The sequence below is a fragment of the Montipora capricornis genome, chromosome 7 (genome assembly GCF_036669925.1).
Source record: "Montipora capricornis isolate CH-2021 chromosome 7, ASM3666992v2, whole genome shotgun sequence".
Lineage (NCBI taxonomy): Eukaryota > Metazoa > Cnidaria > Anthozoa > Scleractinia > Acroporidae > Montipora > Montipora capricornis.
This window is the reverse complement of record NC_090889.1, coordinates 15,833,429-15,854,236: the sequence shown is the minus strand read 5'-3', so window position 1 is coordinate 15,854,236 and position 20,808 is coordinate 15,833,429. Positions and strand designations below refer to the sequence as shown.

The window sequence follows — 20,808 nt, the reverse complement described above, 5'->3', positions numbered from 1 at the left end:
AAAAATTAAATTATTAATTGCTGATCAAGAATAACAATAACATGAGACATATTTTGCTTGACTGAGGACAAAAACACTGCATTACATAATTCTTAAACTAACCTAACATCCATCCACCGTCAATAATGAGTTCACACCCTGTCATGTAAGGAGCCTCATCTGATGCAAGAAATACAGCTAACTTAGCAATCTCCTGTGGAGTTCCAAGACGACCCTGTTTCTGTCGTGCAAGGAACTTTTTCATAGCTTCCTCAGGATCTGGAGCACTGTTGATGTGATCTCTCAGCGAAGGGGTATCAACCGTTGCTGGACAAATGGCATGTGTGGGGATACCACTGGAAGTGAAATCAGCAGCAAGGGCTTTTGTTAATGCAATAACAGCTCCCTTTGTAGCACTGTAGACAAATCGATTTGGTATTCCTTTGAGGCTTGAAGCACAAGATGCCATGTTGATGACCAATCCACTCTGCTGTGATAGCATAACTGGAAGGAACTCTCGAATCATGCGATACATACTCTTCACATTAATGTCCAAGGAGAGGTCCAGTCTTAAAAAAAAAAAAAAAAAAAGAAATTGTTAGGTGAGGTGCATTGCCGAGGCAATTATTGTGCAAAAATTATTTTACTTTGACCTTATTTTACCAAGTCACACATACAATAATTATATAATTTTATGCAGTGCATTGAGGGCCTTTTAAGTCTATATGAGTTTTAAAGGAAACAGTTTAAATGCTTTTGCTCAGGCTTTGAATTACAAATTATCACCATTAAATCTTTGATGTTGCACTTGCAGACAATATTGTTTTTATGCATGTACAACCTGCCCTTGAATTTTAAGGAAGCAACCAACACTTTGCATTTATCTTGTCCAAAGCAATACATTCTGGTAGCACTAGTCCAATCCAGCTTAAATTCTGTGAATGTCCTCCAACTCCTGATTTGTGTGTTAGGGGGTATTTCTATGAGCCCGAGATGAACTCAGATCAGGAGGAGTTCGTTTCGGCCTCCATACATTTCTTTTTATGCATTTGCATGAGACCAGCTTTACAATGAACTCAGACCAGTCGGTCCAGCAACCGAGACGAGAAATTCTTGTACTGGTCTGAGTTTGTACCATTCTCATGTAAATGCCAACAAATCTCAGACCGGGTTCAGAAATTTCAAGCTTGTATGCTTTTAGGTCAGCGATATACATTGTATGCTATTTACTTGACAAAACATATCATTTCCTCCCGGTTTCATGTACACGGTTGCAAAAAATTCATACCGGTGCAAGTTCTTACCAGTCTGAGTTCGTCCCAGTCTCATATAAATGCCCCCTTACCTGATTGCTGCTGTGACGTCACACGCCCCTTTTCCACCGAAATGAAATAGTGACAAAATTCTGTCTCTCTTGACAGTTTTAGGAATCTAGAGGAGTTTTATTGCCGTGATCGCAAGTCCAGTATTTATTTCAACCCCGACAGCTAAAAGTCTATGATATCACAAAATTGAACTACAATTAACTTGACAAATCTTTCACGGTGGCTATTCGACCTTTATCAACTCGGTTGATAAATTAAATTTCTGTTTCAATCTCCCACCGACGCAGTACCACAGTTTCTTTAGAAACTAAAATTTTTGTTTACAATTAACTTTACCTTTCTCTTCACAGTCTAAGATGGTTCCATTGTGAACTATCCCGGCGCAGTTAAAAAGAACGTCCAACTTTGGTCGCATCGTAGTCTGTCACACTTAAAACTTTCGTTCGTATTCCTTCGATTGCGTCCAATTCTGCGAGCTTTTCGGCATTGATATCGGTCGCGAGCACATTAGCGCCTTCTTCAGCAAATGCTTCGCACACAGAGCGACCTATTCCTTGTGCTGCTGCAGTTACAAGAATTTCTTTTCCTTGCAACCTTCCGGGCGCCATGATTATCTCGTAACTGTAGTGGACACGTGGAACGAGACTGGTAAATAGACTGGTCCACCTCTTGAGGTCTTTCGGGATGTCACGCAACGCTCTCTCGAAACACGGCTGCAAAGTAGACTACTTGAGAGGTGGTGCGAATAATTCCGGTCGGACCAAACCGAAAACCTATCTTTCCATTTGACTTCTGATCGGAATTGCCGAGAATTTTGGCCTAATGGAAAGCACCCACAATTTTGGGATTATTTTAATTTCAAAAAATTCCACTGATATCAAAACAGGAAACTTAAAGAGATCGATTTTTAAAATATCAATTTCGGTGTACCTTCATTGTCGCAGTTTACGAGTCTTTTGTAAGCGTGGAACCTCAAACCTCCCTATTTCCTGGTTAAATTTGTGAATTTAGGGTCCTACCCTTGCGGGTGTTTACAACAATCTTATTGAGCCTTTCATGCAGACAACTTATATTTGATGAAATAAATAAATAAATAAATAAATAAATAAATAAATAAATAAATAAATGACCAAAATTGCAGCATTATATATATTTTTAATCTTTTAACCTTTTAGACAGCTTGAATTTTATGTGATAAATATTAATTTTAGTAAATTGGAGCCTTATAAAAATTATGTCTCTGTCCGAGAGAAGAGAACAAATCACGCCCATGACACAACAGTTCAACATCCTGCAACGTTTGTTGCTCAACACAAATGTTGTACGTTGTTGAATGGCATATTTCATCATTCAACATGGCACGACAAACTGCTTAACATTTGTTGAACAGTGGATCGAGTGTCACCGCACAGCACCGCACCGCTTCTATCATCGCTAGATGACGCGTTTCTGCGGTCGCGATGCCTTTTATCAGCGGCTACACTCTCAAAATGGACGCTAATTTGGAGAAAGTTCTTCAAAATGACGGTACGTCTGAAGTTTGATCTGTTCTTCCGTTCGTTAATCGCAAAATTTAATGACCTAATCGATATGCCTAATACTTTCAGAAACTTTTAAGCAATTTTTAGAGGAGGAATTTGATGACAGAGTATACGCGAACAATATTATCCAGGGAAGAGCGATCAGCGAAGCTCTTGCCAGGTTGGCAGATGGAATAAATTTATTGGACAAAGAATTACATAGCCAGGTTTGTGGTGGTTATCGATCTTAGTCTTATTAAAGTAACTCTTGGATAGCAATTACATTAATCGAATTAAAAGGAGTAGTCAGGTTTAAGATTACTTTTTAAAGAGGTCCTAATAATTATAAGGAAATGGGAACACAAAAATGAGGGCTCTCTGGTTAAATCCCTTAGAGTATCCAATGGTGCAGTTGTCAGTTTTTATGTGAGTACATTGAGTACATTTTCGGTGGATGGTTGTAGGTTCTACCTTGCCAATCTCTTTATGTTTTTTCATCTAGTAAGCCTTAGTTACAGTAGTTGTCTTGTTTGGTTCACATCATCGTTAGGTTGTGCAGGTTTCTGAACCAAGAATGATTCTTTTCTTTCTTGTAGGTTGTTGAACATCATGAGGATCTTTTGCAACAAGCAACAGGAATTGAGACACTTGAGGGTATTGTATATTAAGCAAGAGAAACTTAGGGTTAACCTATTGACTCCCCCCTCCCCTTCCCATTGACAAGTAAAATGACTTCTGGTGTTAGACAGAGTAGAATCTATTAAGCTTCTCTCCTAGGAGTCAATGAGTTAAGAGAGGTACAACTAGGTGGCCAATATGACCCTAGCCTTGGATTTTGTATGATTTAGTTAAATACCATCAGAAACCCATAAGGGTTGAAACGTGTAACGGCCCCTTGTGTGCTGGGAAACAAGCTTCTGAATATTCAATTTGCTAAGTATCATATTTGGAACAACAAGAGCGAGGGGTTTCCAAACATGGTACTTAGCACTGAAACATTCAACCAATCAGTTCACACTGAATATTCGGAAGCTGTGAATGTGCGTTACACGTTTCAACCCTCATGGCCGGGTTTCTGATACCATATAAACCGAACTGTCTTTCTGGAAACATACTCACTGGTCGTAGGCACTCTGTCATGTCTTTCTCTTATAACAACAAATACTGGCAAACAAACAATCTCAATCTCGGCAAGATTAAAGATCTCAACACTTTTGCTTACTCCATAATTATCAAAATTATTTTCCCTGGCCTTTTTCTAGTAATTATTGTCCCTCATCTTCTGCAAAGACTGATTGCAACTTCAATGAGATGGAGGCTAACTAGATAACCTCACGGTTTTTAGCCTTCATACACTAGTTTTTGCCATTGATGCATTGTAATGTTATGTATCCTCATATTTAGTTTATCATACATTTGTTGAATTGTGAAGAAGGAATTGTGTAAAATAAAGTGTTGTGCAATGTTGTTGTTGTTTTTGTTGATGTTAGGTTTTTCTTGATAATTTAAAAATAATTACCGTTATATCTTAAATTTTTTTCAAGGTGTTCTTCAAATGATGCAAACCAGAATAAATTCTCTTAAGGCTTCTGTTGAAAGGTATTTATCATTGCTAGTAACTTCCTCTTTCTTTGTAATTTACATGTATGTTCAAGATTTTTTCATTTCTTCATACCTTTTTGAGTGAAGCTGCATGAAACTATGTACATGTTACATAGATCTAGCACTAGACTACCTGGTAATTTAATCCCTAGGTTTGTTTAGGTCCTATGTGTTGGCATTTCCTTTGCTGATAGTTCCTTTTTTTTGGGAAAAAACAATGGCAAAAGGATGAACATTAGCTGTAGAAACCATTGACATAGGGAATTTATGCCAGTAGAGTATTGTATTTGTTTTGCATTGTCTACATTCAACACACATGTACTGGGATATAACTCAATCAAACACAATCAATAATATTTGTAGTAACTAATTGGTCCACTTGTAGTACATGTAAAATGACATTCATCCAGTTTTTAAGAAGTCTTGCACATTGGTTTTTTTTTTCAATCTAGAATACAGCAGCATATTGTTGAGCCATATTTTAAGATAATGACAAGGACAGCTCAACTGCGCAGATTACAGGTGATGTACTATAATTATAGACTGTCATTCCGATTTGTAACGCTTCCGGAATTTCAAGAACGAGCCTTAAAGCAAGTGAATGGTCATAGATATTTCACTTTGGGAAAACAAGGGAGGACATAATTTTTATACCCATTTTCACACTTTTGCCTTACTAATACATGTAAGGGTATCAATAAAATCATTCTGAAGTTGTCAGCTGGTTTGGGTAGAGTAACCACCTGTTGTCATCACCAAGGTGAATTTTAATCGTAGATTTGAAAGAATCTGTCTTTAATGGGCCATTTCCGAGTTTGTGGCTGCCTTCTCTTCAAAGCGAGTCTACAGTGTAAGTGCGAAGTTCTTGTGATGGTGAATACCGGTACTTCTACTTTACATATGAATGAATACTAATTTTCAGAAGAAAAACTTCGCACTTGGACTTGCTTTGAAGAGGAGGCAGACATGAACTCGGAAATGGCCCATTTTAGGGAACACAGTAGCTAACTTCTCTGAGTGAAGTAGACGAAAAAACAAACAAACATAGAATGGCTAGTAGAGCCCAGGGATCTCCTTTCTGTTCCATACTGTAACAGTTATACTCTTTTCGTTGCCATTTTGTTTCGTCATGAGTTTACACTTCTCTTGTGCCCCACGAACTGCCTTTAGGTCTCCAAGGATGACGAGACTCACCTGTCATTCGTTCACTAAACTGCAACTTGGGATGAAATACTGATTAATAATGGTAATAGGGCTAAGTGGTGTCTGTAATCATATGAGAGATAACAAAATGGTACGACCGCGTAGTTGGAGTTCGATTTGTTCATAGCGAGTATGATTACAGACGAAATTAATCATGAAAATTACAATTTCCGAGAAAAGAAGAAGAGCCAAGGTATGAAAGAAAGGGAAAATTTGCATTAGAAGACTGACAAAGGAGGCGTAAATTGTTTAATGTCACTCTTAAAGAAAGAAAGAAAACCCCAATTTAGGAGTCTGTTCACTGTTTCTATGGTGATTGAAACCAAGGTTGTGATTGGTTGATTTAAACTACAACTTTGAATGTGATTGGTTGATTTAAACTAGAACTTTAAATGTGATTGGCTTATGAAACTGTGTGATAACAAACTGTCCAATAACAACTGGGCAAGTGAATTAGAGGAAAATAAAAGGTTTTTGAACCAATCACAATCAAGGAAATTGTAATTTTATGATTATTATTGTTATCGTTGTTGTTCTTGTTATCGCTTTCATTATCGTGTAAAACTTAGTATGTGCCTCGCAGTTATGAATGAATTTTAGCAATTGTGTAGAGAAGCCTGAAAAATTCAGGACTTCAGTGGGGTTTGAACCCATGACCTTGCGATTCATTGATTCATTCATCAAGGGAACTTTTGAATCCACAAATGACCAGCTCCGATCGCAGCGGTATCGTAAGGTCATAGGTTCAAACCCCATTGAAGTCCTGAATTCTTTAGGCTTCTCTACCCAATTGCTTAAATTGCACCCGTAACTGCGAGGATCATGGCTTCACTTGATTTCACATCCACAGTTCAATATATGATTCATTTCATATACATGTATCAGTTCGTTCACTATCAGTACTGTACATGTATCATTACCCCCTACTATTTTCTAAATAATCTTTTATTGTTTGCATGCGATGAAGCACAAGTGTGTCCTAACTCAATCATATATGAAATTAATTTTGTTTTAAATAGGAAGCCTGTGACATTTTAAGGAGAGTCATAAGAGTTATTTATCTCACCAAGCGACTTCAAACTCAACTGCAGGGAGGAGCACGAGAGATTACAAAAGCAGCACAGAGCCTCAGTGAATTGGGTGGGTTGTTGACCTTCTATAGGGGGTGTTTCCATGGATGGAGTTAGCGCTGAAAGATCTTGGACGTTCATATTACATAATACATTTTTCCCCAAAAAATTATACAACGCTTTTGCAGAGTACATATGCTGGTAAATTAAAAAGAGATCCCTAGAGTATCCTACGAGTCACTGTTATTTTCCTGGCCTTTGTTAATCAAAAGCCAGATAACTTAATTCAATAGGTAAGTCTCTATCCAGAGTGTAAATTATATGAGTACTTCCCATTTCATACATGCTTTTACCTGGATGAGCGTACAAATGTGCATATTACAGCTGTGCACAACAAATAACAAATACTGTTACCTTTGCATGGATTGAAACTGTGAGATATTGACGTATCCACACTGGATAAAGTTATCCAGCCCCTAAATAACTGAGGCCTTTGTTGAGTCAGTGTGAACCTGTAAATGTGGAAAGTTTTATTTTATTTTATTTTCCGTGATTATTTTTTCTTGTTTTCAAACTCTTGTTTTAGATTATCTTGTCCAAGGAACAGATCTGTCTGGTATCCAGGTTAGAGAGGTTTTTCAGTGAACAATACTGAAAATTTGCCAAAAAACGAAAGCCAAGTACCCTTTTCTGAATTGCTCTTGCAGTTTGGTTATTTTGATGCTGTGTTTTTCGGCACCATGGAAGCTTTGAGTTTACCATTGCTATTTACAGAGTAAACCATTCTAGCAGTCGGGAAGCATTTCCCCTCAGATGGTTCCTTTTCTAGATAAAGAGGAATTTGCAAAGACTTTTGATTGGCGGTTTTTAGAAAAAAGGTGTGGTTTGTACATGGCGAACAAAAAACATAAAACAAGGAAACATGTTGAGTTTCATAACCATCTCCATATACATGTAATTGTGGATTGAAACCACAGGTAATATTATTAAGTATGGTTTCAATCCACACTGTCAGTCTGCCATGTTAGCATGGCGAGATTATGTGGATTAAAAACGTGATCGAAAGTTGGATTTTGTTATCGTAAAGTATTGTTCTTGAAAGGCAAAGACATGCAACGTTTTCACTTTCAAAAAGCTGCTTGGCGATAACTTCTGATTTTGGAAGATCTGAATCTCGTTTTCTTGTAGTTCTTTTGTTTATGGTAGTGAAGTCTTTTATCCTGTTAAGACAAGATATTCCCTTGTATTCACTTCCTGGAAATTATTTTAAATGCTAGCAACAGCACTCCCTTTTCACTTGTTCCTGTATGTTCATGTGTACATGTACCGGTAGGTTGCTTGCAGATTAAAGGTGAAAAGGAACTTATCGATTTTTAACTTTTCTCTATTACAATTTAGGCTGTTGAAAGTGACTTGAAGGTTGTGGCTAAGGCCAAAAGGGAAGTTGAGAGTCAAGCACAAAAAATGCTTTCTCAGGGATTGGAAACGCAGGTGTGATTTTTTTATCCCTCGAGGTTTGTTTCTCCGATGACATTTATCATTGATAATTTTATCTTTAATATCGCAATCTTAAGCCACGTGCAAACAGGCGCAGCAACTCCTAACATTGTTGCTTTACACTGCGGCGATCACGGAACAAAAGAAGTGTTGGGAGTTGTTGGCTCAAAAGTTGACAAGTTTCAAACTTGTGCAACAGTTCCCAACAACATGCATCAACATGCAACAACATGCAACAACATGCAACAGCATGCAATAGCATGCAACAGGGTGTGCAAACGGACGCAACATGTAACACCCAACAATGTTGGACCAATGTTGGCCAACAATGTTGCGTCCGTTTGCACAGGGCTTTAGTGAATAAAGATTGTACACAGTCTCATGCATACAATGAATTCATTGAACTGCAGATATGCCACGATTTTTTAAAGACAAATATGATCGCACTGCGATCATCGCAGTCATTGAAACAATCTAACGTGCCCCTAACCTCAAATTTTTCTTTACTGAGAAAAAAAATATTCACCCATCGAAGTAATGTAGTGCCGTTTTCACTTCCAAAATAGAGACACTTAGGATCGCGTTTTTAAAGTCGTCCGCAAACTTCAAACCGTGGTTAGCGGTTTGCCGTTTGTCGTAAAAAAACCTTAAATAACAATGACCTCAGCCATGTTTTCTGAGCCCGCGAGACTGAGCACCCCCCAGCAAACCATTGTTTTAGCAAAAACCGCTGGTCAGCAACCTGGTTCTGGTCATTGCTGTCTAAAGGTCTTCCTGTCGTAGTGCATGGCAAAAAATAGACTTCAGCATAAGGTTCGGCATTTGGCGGGAAAAACGCGCCACGTTTACTTTACGTGTTTTAATTCCACCGAGCCAGCGTCCTCAATGATGTACAGATGATCAGCAAAATGTGTCAAGTCAAGAGTTAAAGGGTTAAAGTGAGTTTCTATAGAATTTTAAGGTGAAAAACGTTGCGGTAAATCGCAGAACTTGAACTGGAGACACTCAGAGGTTTGCCGTTTTCCGTTTTTTTTCCGAAAAATACGTGAAGCTAAATGTCTCTCATAGCTCTGCACACCCCGCACGTGCATTTTACATTTTCGTACATTTCTTTGCAAGAAAAATACGCGAAGCAAAATGTCTCTAATTAATAAATTAGGGAGCTTAAGCACGCGCGTTTTTGAGACGCGAACGGCAACCGGAAGAGAACATTTCGCGCGCCAGGGCAGTGGTGTCTCCCAGATTTTTATATTAATCATCTCTAATGGAGAAAAGATGGTTGTGTGAAAACATGTTTAAAGGGAAAATAGCTCATTTCTGGTTGTCGTCCGCGTCTCAAAAACGTGCATGCTTAAGCTCCCTAATAGCTCTGCACGCCCCGCTTAAGCACGCGCGTTTTTGAGACGCGGACGACAACCGGAAGCGATCATTTCGCGTGCCAGGACATTGGTATCTCCCAGGTTTTTATACTTATCTTCTCTAATGGGGAAAAGATACTTAGCAATGCAAATGTGGTTGTGTAAAGACAAGTTAAAAGGGAGAACAGTTCACTTCCGGTTGCCGTCCACGTCTCAAGAACGGGCGTGCTTAAGCTCCCTAATAGCTCTGCACGCCCCGCACGTGCGTTTTACATTTTTGTACATTTCTTTGCCCTGACAACGACGTGAATTGATCAAATTTGAGGTTGTGGGGACGAAGCAAGCATCTGACAATGAATTCTGAATTTTCTCTCCAAACATCCACACTGCTCATGAAAATTTTGTTTGTGGACTGTCGATACACACTTTCCATCCCGAACGAATTGAAGTCATAATTATTAGGGACCTTACGATCTAAGACGGCGACGCTAATTTCCTTTCCGTAAACAGGCAATGCCATTTTGGACAGTCGATGTCATTCTGAGTAACCAAGCCTTTTTATTCGGTTAGTTTTCAATAAATGAAAGGTATAGGACAAGCAGCCTCACTGTAATTTGTATGCCAGGTCTGTCCGAAAAAAAAAAAAAAACAACTGACATAACCCAGTTATTTAATCCAACTGCTTTCCTCTCACACTTAAAATAAGAAATGTTTCTTTCAATACACGGCCTGCAAGCTTTGAGCTTTTAATTTAACGTGCCAAATTCGTGTAAATAGAGGTTCTTTAGTTTGCAACTTGATAGACACATTTTAAAGAAGTTATTTTGCCGGCTTAGAATCAAACCCAAGTGGCAACTGCCCTGCAAGTGTTTTATAATCTTGGCACGTTAATCCACACTCTGGATGAAGTGGTAAAGACGGTGAGAGATAACTTGACAAACAGCGTCAAGGAAGCTTTGGATTCTACTACGCTGTCACAGGCTCAGCCAAACACAGGTAAGAAATTAGCTGTTCTTTCAAATACAAAGAACATTTAGAACCCTCAGATAAGATAGAATTACCAGGGCGAACAGCATTCTCGTCACCAGAGCTGCCATGTCTGCGCATGACAAGAGGCTCTGGGAATCTCTGTGGAGGAGAACATGTGCCGTAGGGTTCTTACAGCCAAAAATTGACTATTTGAACCTTGCGGCACCTGCTTACTCCTCGTACTATCATGAATGCACCAATTAGAGACGCTTTTCATTCTCCACGAAAAGAGTAAGAAGACACTGTTTCAGAGCTCTGGGGTCGAGATTGTGCCACAAGGAGCTCGTTTTCGTCTTGAGCATGCGCACTTAAAGCCTTCGACCCTTTAACTCCCAAGAGGCCCTTTCAAATGACTGACCAGCCAGACCCGTCAGTTTGCAAAGAAAATGCAAACATTTTGAAGCAACACTTCATAACCCCTCGCATTCTTCTGGGATGGAGGAGTATACATCTTCCTCGAAGTGTGTTGTAGAGTTAGTCCTTTCAAATGCCCGGTCTGGCGGGTCATTTCTGTCAAATGGAAAGCGTCGTTAGACTACAACAATATTAATGGTTATGACAACAAAATGAACAATTCACTACTTGCACAATCCCATAATGCACCTCTATTACCACCCAAAAGCTTTGCATAACCGTTGTTTGCAATTTCTCCCGAGACATGAAAATGTCCCAAGAGAAGTCGAAAACAATGCATATGCAGATTTTTTTGGGAGGGGGGGGGGGGGGGGGGCACACTAAGCGCAGCAATTGCAATCGCGTGATTACTAGCCACAGTCATTTGAAAACTGCTCTAAAACCAAACCAGTTTTCGTGTTTCACTCCCCACGAAGGCAGCACCTCATGTTTCTTATGAAAGTATACCTACTGCTTAATTCTTGTGTTGCATTGATTCAATCAGGTACAGGAGGCCCTGGCCGCGCAGCAATGCCTACTCCAGGCAACACTGCAGCTTGGCGAGCAACTCTGTGGACCAGAATGGAGCAGCTTATGGACTCCATTTATTCGGCTTGTGGCCAGGTACAATGTCAGCCTAGAAGCGTATTTACCTCATATCCGCAACATCAAAGCCCTTTGTTTTGATTGAAATTAGTTACTGTAGCTCGTTCGTCGACCCAAAATTCAAAAGCCTGAACGAGATTTGACCACCTGTTTTCAGCGAAAATACTTAGAACATTTATACTCCTTGTTAGCAGTATAGGTTGCTCAGTTATTCTTATTGCTGGTAACTGAGCGTTTTTGCTGATCGAAAAATGCCAAAACTGCTATCGTGTTGGTGACTTGTTTGACACGACAACATTTTTGCAAAACCACGTACTAAAAATGATGACGTTATCACGTTTTTCCCGCCAAAATAACGCTGGTTTGCGCGCGCTAGCTGTTGTTCTATGAGAAAATCCGAACTCGTAGTCGTTCACGTCCTAGAATCTAAAGCTCTCTATTGTCGATGCGGTCGTTTGTGAACATCGGTAATGTGCCATTCATAGCCTGATGGGTTGTCAAAGCAAAAACTTCTCTTCAAGTGACTGCCGGAACATTCGCCAACAACAAAAAAAATCAAAAACATTCGTGAAGAGATATCTTTCCTTCAAGAATCTTTGAAGAGCCCTATATTAGCTGCATTATTTGTTTAATCTGTGCGTTTGAAATTGTCTCATAAAACGTCTGCCTTTCTGTTGCAGATACACCATCTACAAAAGGTGTTAGCGAAGAAACGCGATCCTGTTACACACGTTTGCTTTATGGAGGAATTAGTAAAGGTACCTTTTTTGGTTTTACCAAAACCCCGCCATGCACTCCGCGCCTACAACTTTCACTTTCAGTATCCGTGCCACCCCAGTCCCTTAAGAGACACCTGTTTGCGGGCAATTTCTCCAAGTTACGTTGTTCGTATCCAATCAAGGCCGGTTTTTTATCCACAGGATGGTAATAATAGTATCGCCTCTTTCTGGGAATCAGTTACGTCAATATTGACTCAGGAATTTGCACAGGCAGCCCAAGGTTTGTGTTTTGTAAGACTCATGGGCGATTTAGACGATTCAATTTTTGGTTACGACGTTTGCATGCAACTGACGGTGCGTCATGACTTTCATCCATTTTACAAGAGCACGGATTTGCGGTGTAGTCGAGGCGTAAGCAAGTCGCATGCGAAAATTGTAACAAGAATCGTACATCTAAATCGCTTCTTAAATGTTATGGTTTTAAACATTCTGGTTTAGCCTGCTTTCTCATATGGATTTTCATTGAACGAGGATTTACTGGTGGATGGAGCAAAATCTCTGTAACTGAGCCATCTCGATCTTTCAAGTCAATAGAAACAGACCTTTAGATATGAAGGCTTTGTTTGAAATTGTCTGAAAATCCAACATGGCGATCATGAGTCATGGATGGAACCCTTGAAGTATTTTTTTCTCCGTGGCAAAAAATGATTTGTCTTGTTAAAAAATAATAATAAAATAAAAAAAAACCCCGGAAAATTGCACAGTCTTTCTAAAGATTTCTCGCAGATTTCCTTCCACGTTTTGTTAACGAATGATCTGCGTGTAAGTAAGATGCCACTCCTTTCATAGCTCACCTTTGTGTTTAGGACGCTCGCATGCAAGAAGAGGAAAAATGGCCGCTCCACGAAACGTTTCCCTCGCGCAACATTTTCCCCGGGTAGGCAAAACGTTTCTATCTTTTTCAGGAACGTTTTGCTTCCTCGACGAGTGTTTCCTCGTTTTTGCGCTGAAACAGAATTTCGAAAAGCAATGATTCCCAAAGTTGTCTTAGTGGTGGCGTTGTAAACGGCTTGTTGAATATTTTAAGTTTTTTTTTCGGGAACCGTTGGTTTGTAATTAAGAGTTCTTGCTCGATTTCATAGCCTCGACTTTCTTGAAACAAGCCTTTGAAGGAGAGTATCCGAAGCTGTTGCGACTCTACAATGATCTCTGGTCTCGTCTGCAGCAGTTTAGCTCGGGCCCATCAAACGCGCCGGCAGCATCACTCATGTCACAAATGGAACCTTCATTTAGTCTGTTTCTTGGCTCAGATGACGATTTTGGTTGGAGGTACGATGCAGATTTTTTTACCCTTTATAGCTTAATCTATTTGAGTTCACTTTTCATATTTGGGAACTTGTTATATAACTAATGGACTGTGGCACAGCCAAACCTGACTCTCCTTCCGTTTTTAATCTACAACTTCCTCTTCGAGGTCTCGGTACGGTCTGCTTGACTTGCGACTGTTTTGGCCTTAGATTGCCTCATAAAACATAGTCTTTTTTGAGACATCACCCCAAGCCGACTACGTTTCCTGGAGAGAATAGGACAGGCCGTACGGATAGTGTGTGGGATCTTTTAATTGCAACAGAGTGTATGAAAAGAGGGGTTCTGGGAGGGGGCAATTGGTTTAAAGTCGTTATCCCGGAAGACCTGAAAGAAGGCAGTGCATATTTCGAGCTGAAAGGGAAAGCAATTCTCTCTTTTTGTTCCTTGAGGTGCCAGTTAACAACGAAGCTGTTTCCCTTAGTAAAATGGTCGATTGTATTCTTAGAAGGCAAGCTTTTAGTCACTGGCATGAATTAGACCTCATGTAGTTGAAATCTCAAGGAAACCACATCCTCTCTGGGTGTATTACGAACTCTTAAAGTGACTAGGGGCCCTTTTCTCGAAAGTCCCGAAACTTTTGTGGCCTTTTTAGGGTGTCACAATTCCCTCTGTATCTTGAGAACGGAGATGTCTTAAGTAGTCAAACTTCACGAGCATGTTGCTTTTTGTTATCTTGAAAACATGTTAAAAAACCAGCCTATCAAAACAAGCAACTTGAGATTTCGGAGCTTCGAGAAACGGGCCCCAACCTCCAGTTTGCTTTGATAACGGCGCGGCTCAGGGGTTAAGAGCACTGCACTGGTATCGTGGAGGTCCTGGGTTCGAGTCCCGTTCAACCCTGAGTGTCTCTTTCTTTCCCTTCAATTACGCACTGTCATGCATAATTTGCGGTTTTTAGGTTAAAAATCTAAATTAGTACTTTAGTCAACACGTGGAACATTCCTGACAACTCACTGACAAGATATGAAATATATTTATGGCACAAAGAGCTATTCGTATTTAATTTTTGGTGTCTTTCTGAAGAGACTGTCTCCAAACTTGAAAAAACTGGCCAGTTTTTTCAAGTTTCAATCCATTTCCATCCTCTCCATCCTTTGCTACAAACAGCAAAAAATAGCTTCAGTGCACTTCAATGGTTATTGGTAACAAAACTACAGCATTATTTTTTGGTCTTCATCGATGCAAGGACGTCTTTTAGTGGTCTGAAGTTTGGCTAAAATAGCATGACACTGCCCCTTTAAGTAACTTTATTGACTGCGTTAATTTAAAACTCTTGACTTTCTTATTTGTTCAAATGTATTTCTTTCATACACATACTCTTCATAAACCAGCCAAATTATATTCAGATTTGGAAATTAAGCCGAGAAAAATATCTTTGGGTGGTCAACGGTAAGAATTAGAGTGAGAAGCTTTTAATACACAGTTTAACATGTGTGGATCATAATGGCCGTTTTATCAAAGAGTAAACTTCTTTAACGAAATGCGGCTGCATTCGCTTTGTCGAGGCTGTGGGGGAGGGGAGGAGGGTGGAAGGAGGGTGGAAGGGGGAGTGCGCACTCCCTGCACCCTCTCCCTAGATCCGCCTCTGCCCCTGTTCTCGTACCCTCGAAGTCGCAACATTCTGTAGTGTTTGCATCAAGTGATTTGACTGAACGTTTCACGGGAACTTTTATCGTAGTCCAGAACAAGCCTTGAAGAACAGCCTCGCTCCGTTTGAAAATGCATACTTGTCCAGGTCTCTGTCAAGACTCTTTGATCCTATCAACCTCGTGTTCCCTTCTGGTGCTCGTAATCCACCATCCAAAGAAGAATTGGCCAGCATTGCAAAGACAATAGGAAGGTTAGTGTTTGCCCTCCAATTTCATGAATAATTGTATTGTGCGTTTCGATTGAACAAATTCATTCCATGATTTGTGCGCCGGTTATTTCCCGGAATTAAGACGCAGTTTTGTCAATGACAAACTTATCTACTATGTGTCACTTTGCAGTATTTTAACGCCGTTATTTCGTTATGTAAGTTCACAGGGAACCCAATCGTCTTATGATGTTATTGATTGCTTGGCCTGTGGGATACGTTTTTTGATCGAAGCCCATCGCTTTCTTTACGTTGCAGTGAGCTGAGCGTGGCTAGTGTGGATATTGGTCTGACAACAACAGTGGCGAGAAATGTAGCCAAGACAGTACAGCTGTACACTGCAAAATGCGAACAACTGGTAAGACATTTGTTATTATTGATGATCAACCGAAAAGAATTTGTTCTTTTCTCTTGTGGTGTAGAACAATTGCAGAAGCATTGTCAAGGGGACAGCCGGTTTGTTCACACTAAAAGCGTACCCGGCGCTTTTAAAAACACGTGCGTAACGGCGGAAGCAGGTGTGAACGATTCCTGCATCATGACTTGCGTTTGCTCTTACTAGTGTGGATGTCCTGGAGTTAGTGTTTGCATCATTTTTCTAGTGTGAACTGAAATTATTGTATACCCCAACAGATGATAATACTTTTCTGCATTAGGCCAGTGACTCACAGCGTACTCTAAATTGCGTCTGATAGAAAATACATAAAATTTCATACATTTGAACTACGTTTGTGTAATTTACCATCGCCGTTAACAAAACAACCCGACCAGCTGTAGAGAAGGCTATAGAAAGCCAAGTTTCTTTGCAGCTGCTCGGTTTGCTCGTTAATTAACTCCTTTCACCTAGAATAAATGGCGCCTGGCTGTCATAATCTTTTCGTTCACCGTAATCAACTTTTTGCTCGATTAGCTGCTCATTAAATTGTTGTCTTTTGTACTATACTGAGGAAGTTATTCACCTCTTAGCATTAAAAGCGCTGGATATCTATCTCCAATGGCCGAGCGAATAATTTTTAGTTTTCATGAAAAGTTACGGAATTTGTTTTACATTAAAAAAAAAAAATGATGCTCTGTTGCGTTAAGGGCGTTTATTTTCTATCTAATAGCTTACTGTGGTAGTATGTGTAATCTTCAATTTCTCGTTTCCGTTTGCGTGAGCTCGAGGATACATTTTTTTTTTTCGCTGTTAATCTTACACAGCGCAAAGTTTCATTTCATGATTCGGGATAGCACGGTGTAGGACAAACATAATCCACCTTGTAAATAACCCTGTGGGATGCAGTGCTTCGTGGTGATCAAATGAGTCTACAATCGAATGAGAAGAAGGTTCCAAAGGTTACCACCTGTTGATCTGTTCGCTTGCGAGGTCCTTGCGTTTTATCATTGCAATCATATCTCTTTGCTTTTCGTTCCCATATGGGAGCGTTCTTGTACACCGTATTACCATTTAAAATCCGAGCCTTAGTTGTTCAAAGGCGACCGGATAACTTTATCTAGTGGATGACTCACTAACCAGTGTATAAAATCAAGTGTAGTTCACGTTAAAATTTCTTACACACCTTTTTAAGGGAGAGTTTCACGTCTCCACGCATGGCCAAACTGTCACGTCAGTCCATTTAATTCCATTGAAATTGAAACAGTTGAAAGCACTGATGCAGAAAACGGAGACAATGCCATAGTAGTAGAATTACTCATTGGAATTCTTTTGCAATCATTTCCTTTGTGTTATGAACCTACTGCTTACCTCGTGCTTAGAATTAAAATGCTCGACCCGTACGATGAATTCGATGGCCAAAACTAAATTTGATATTTTCTGTGTAAACCCACAGTATCCTCCATCGAATTTGGACCTCAGTCATTCAGTGTATTTTCTTTGATACTCTCTGTGATAAATGGACATCACCTGGTTCAGTGAAAAACTTAACCGTTAAATTCACAACTGCTAGCGCTTGGACATGCGCAAAACTGTGAAACTGTTCCTTAAGCCCCGTGAAAACTGACGCAACATTTTGACATGTTTAAGCTGCGTCGTATTTATTCAAGGATGAATCTACCCCAGTCCCTTTTGCTCTTTCTATCATAACGTCTTGGTTAATAGAGGGGAATGGTTATGAAACCCGACAGCTCTCTTTGTTGTATGTCTTTTTTGTCCTTGACCCTGCACAAAACACAATAGTTGTTTACTCCGCACTGAGGAACTCACCAATAGAAACGTGTTGGTTACGTAATTCATGCATAGCGTATGGGCGCAAAACAAAAGATTGTGCACGGTCGTGAACTTTCCAACTTAAATCTTGGCATCTTCGTTTGCTCCTTTGATGTTTGCCGAGCGTCCAAACCATTCCCCTCTATCAACTATGATAACATCAACCGCCCTTGCCGATGTTCTCTCGGCAAGACGATCGAAGGCAGCTATCAAAAGCCCACGTTTTGTAGTTGTCATCAATACGACTACATAATCTACGTCTTCGTTAAGTTCTAGTTAAAGTACTTTTTCCATAATTTTTATTTTTATGGACATCCGCAGTTTTGTTTCGTCTTGATCATTTGGTCATTATTTCATTTGATTTCATGTTTTTTTTCCCGGAATTGCTGCATTTTCCAATCGCAGTTATTCATCGTCTTCACCTAAGCTGTCCTTTTCGCGACACTGTGGATATTGCAGTTCTTCTGCACATGGAATAAACGCAGAGTTACTGAACGACACTGCGTTGCTGTCTGCGTCTGGTAGTTTCAAATGTCCGCTCAGAGTCTGGGTGTTTGTACTGTCTTTTAAGACCAGAGAAGTACACGGGCAGAATTTGGACAATTTTGATATTTCTCTCAGTGCTAGTATTGCCGTTGGTGTTGGCAATTGCCGTTGTGCCGTTCTTGATACCTCATAAGTTGTTTCTGAGGAGTAATTGAACAAATCAAGTTGAGTCGTGGAAGTTTCCTGGCCATTGGTTTCCAGATGTTTCCCAACATGCTTTAGCTGTCAGTTACATCTCAACATGAGTTCTTCAGTTAAGTTAGAAGTCAAGTAAATCGAAAGCTACTAAAGCTACTACTAAATCGACTCCCTACGGGGTGGAGTCAGGGTGGTTTAGTGGTCATCAACCGTGCCTCCCACCTCTGTGGCCCAGGTTCAACTCTGGCCTCGGGTCGTATGTGGGCTGAGTTTCAGTCGATCTCAATCTGACTCCGAGGGTTTTTCTCCGGGTACTCCGGTTTTCCTCCCTCCTCAAAATCGACTCCCGGTCTATTCCATCAGGCTGTGCTGCTGTGCTCCGAGGTCATACATGGGTCGTGTTCAGGGGCCGAGCGCCTAGCCGGCAGCACAGCTCCTTCGGCCCGACCTCGTTGAGCTGCGCCCTTCGTAATTCAGTCTCCGACTGCGAGAAAGGGCGATTAGCAGATCAGATATTATTATTATTCAATACCAGAGGTCGACACTATAAGCGTTCCTACGGTTACAAACTAAGTGTTTCATACGCAAGGTCAAATAAAAATAATAACAATAAAATAAATAGATAATTAAATAAACTTTATTTGCTATACACAATTCCTGGTAAACCGCTCAGTAGTTTACATTAGACTTGACTGATTAGATTGCAATGTGAAGTTACACACACCTTGGGTTTGGGGCCCCTTCCGCAGGGTAAATGGCTTGGGTTTGGTCATAGTTAATCGAGGGACTGGTTATGAAACCTTAGAACCTTCAAAAGTGAGAACAATGTTATCGCAATCGATGTTGAATTGACCGTGACCCTGCACAATCTTTTGTTTTCGCTTCGCACGGGTTTGCAAATTAGTTGCGCATAATTTAATCGAGGGATTTGATTGGTCATCTTCTCGAGAAAAGGTGTGTTTTGTGCAGGGTCAAAGCCAAAAATACGTAAAATAACATGAAACAAAGGAACTTGTCGAGTTTCATAACCATCTCCAATGCATTAACTATGGTTTGGTTCAGCTCAGGTTTCATGTTAACGTGGGGATGCGGTTACACAGTAAAAGACTCCCCTCGGGGTAATATAATAGGGTATAATTAATATAAGTAGGGATGATCTTCGTGTATTAGCTACGTTCTGCTTTATGATTGGCCAAGCCACCTCAGGGAGCAGATAAACCGTACTGCCATGGGAAGTTCTTTTATTCTTTTTGACGTATCCATGGAAATAATCCAAGGGCAGTTTCGGTGTAGGGAAATCGGTTACACACAAAAAAGTCCTTGCCCGTGAGCAAACGCTATTTACCCATGGGTAATAATAATACTTATGATAAACGTATTTCTGGCGCATTTCTACTCCCAATGCGCTTACAATACGTCCTACATCAAATTCGGTGAAAATCAGTTAAGGCGATGAACATATCAGTTGAAGTCAATAAAGTAATAAAACTATTTGTTAAACATGTAAGTCTAAAGTCTTGATTTAAAAACTGTTGTAGTTTCTGCTTTCTAGCCATGGAAAGGGAAGTTAGTAGTGAGAGTTTGTCTTGAATAAAGCAGATAAATGTCCCAGAAATTATGATCAAGATAAAAAATACACAGCTCATAGAAATGATGGATGCAGTTGCAAGAAGTACTGTTGTAGGCCGCACAGCAAGCCAAAGGTTCAAGCCCATCACCGTTTTCAGAGTTAAGATTCATCCCTAGACTGACCTGGCGAAAAGCAAGACCAGAGCAGTCTCAGATATAAACAGGACGCCTTCGCCTTTGCTCTAAAGAAAGAGAGACATAAGCACGAAAAGGTTAGATAGAATCGATACTCAAGCGTTACTTAAAGATGGGTTGAAGGAGAAAGCCTACAGGAGATGATTAAGCTGGGTGAAAGGAGTTAAATTAACACTGCTATGTCTTAAGAAGAAATAAGAAATACAATTCACCAAGATCGTGCTTATAAATTGTGTTGCGCAAAAAGTCACGTCACGATTCGTTTCGTGACAAGGCTAGCAGGATTAACGCGATTGGTTGCATGCAGGGGGTTGCAAACTGTTATCTTAATGAGAACTAAGGATAAACGATTCAGTCTGATGTAGAACTGTTATAAATAAAGTGGGTTAGGGTTATATATATATATATATATATATATAGCTGCACGTATCAGAGGGAATCGGAACAGATGTTGAGGTCACCGAGGATCGAATTTGGGAACTCTTGCTCCTAAATCCGCACACTTACCAACTGAGCTACACCTGCTCCTGTTACATCACAGTTAGAGCTAATGATATACAATTCAGTATGGTAATCCTTAAAGGTAAAATTGAGCACGCGTTATTAAATCTAAGGAAGGCAATAAGCGCT

At 40.1% G+C, this 20,808-nt stretch overlaps 2 protein-coding genes and 1 pseudogene across 12 annotated transcripts in view; 1 reads left to right on the top strand and 2 right to left on the bottom strand.

Moving 5' to 3' along the window:
• Positions 1–1,941, bottom strand: part of LOC138058271 (dehydrogenase/reductase SDR family member 6-like) — a 2,353-nt pseudogene extending 412 nt beyond the window's left edge.
• An 808-nt stretch (positions 1,942–2,749) lies between these two features.
• LOC138058262 (conserved oligomeric Golgi complex subunit 5-like) overlaps positions 2,750–20,808 on the top strand; it is a 42,246-nt gene continuing 24,187 nt past the window's right edge. The window contains exons 1-15 of the mRNA XM_068904174.1: positions 2,750–2,831; positions 2,912–3,051; positions 3,421–3,478; positions 4,369–4,423; positions 4,879–4,948; positions 6,649–6,769; positions 7,286–7,323; positions 8,098–8,190; positions 10,391–10,550; positions 11,482–11,600; positions 12,263–12,340; positions 12,503–12,581; positions 13,444–13,630; positions 15,348–15,509; positions 15,783–15,882. Coding sequence (XP_068760275.1) covers positions 2,765–2,831; positions 2,912–3,051; positions 3,421–3,478; positions 4,369–4,423; positions 4,879–4,948; positions 6,649–6,769; positions 7,286–7,323; positions 8,098–8,190; positions 10,391–10,550; positions 11,482–11,600; positions 12,263–12,340; positions 12,503–12,581; positions 13,444–13,630; positions 15,348–15,509; positions 15,783–15,882 — 1,527 coding nt within the window. The 5' untranslated portion in view covers positions 2,750–2,764. The remainder of the gene's footprint in view (positions 2,832–2,911; positions 3,052–3,420; positions 3,479–4,368; positions 4,424–4,878; positions 4,949–6,648; positions 6,770–7,285; positions 7,324–8,097; positions 8,191–10,390; positions 10,551–11,481; positions 11,601–12,262; positions 12,341–12,502; positions 12,582–13,443; positions 13,631–15,347; positions 15,510–15,782; positions 15,883–20,808) is intronic.
• Positions 16,573–20,808, bottom strand: part of LOC138058263 (potassium channel subfamily K member 15-like) — a 51,697-nt gene continuing 47,461 nt past the window's right edge. For 7 of the 11 annotated variants that reach the window (XM_068904179.1, XM_068904181.1, XM_068904177.1 and 4 more), the window contains one exon: positions 16,573–18,416. In XM_068904179.1, the coding sequence (XP_068760280.1) occupies positions 18,136–18,416 (281 nt within the window). In that variant the 3' untranslated portion in view covers positions 16,573–18,135. The other 4 variants (XM_068904185.1, XM_068904183.1, XM_068904184.1 and 1 more) reach the window with 4 other exon arrangements.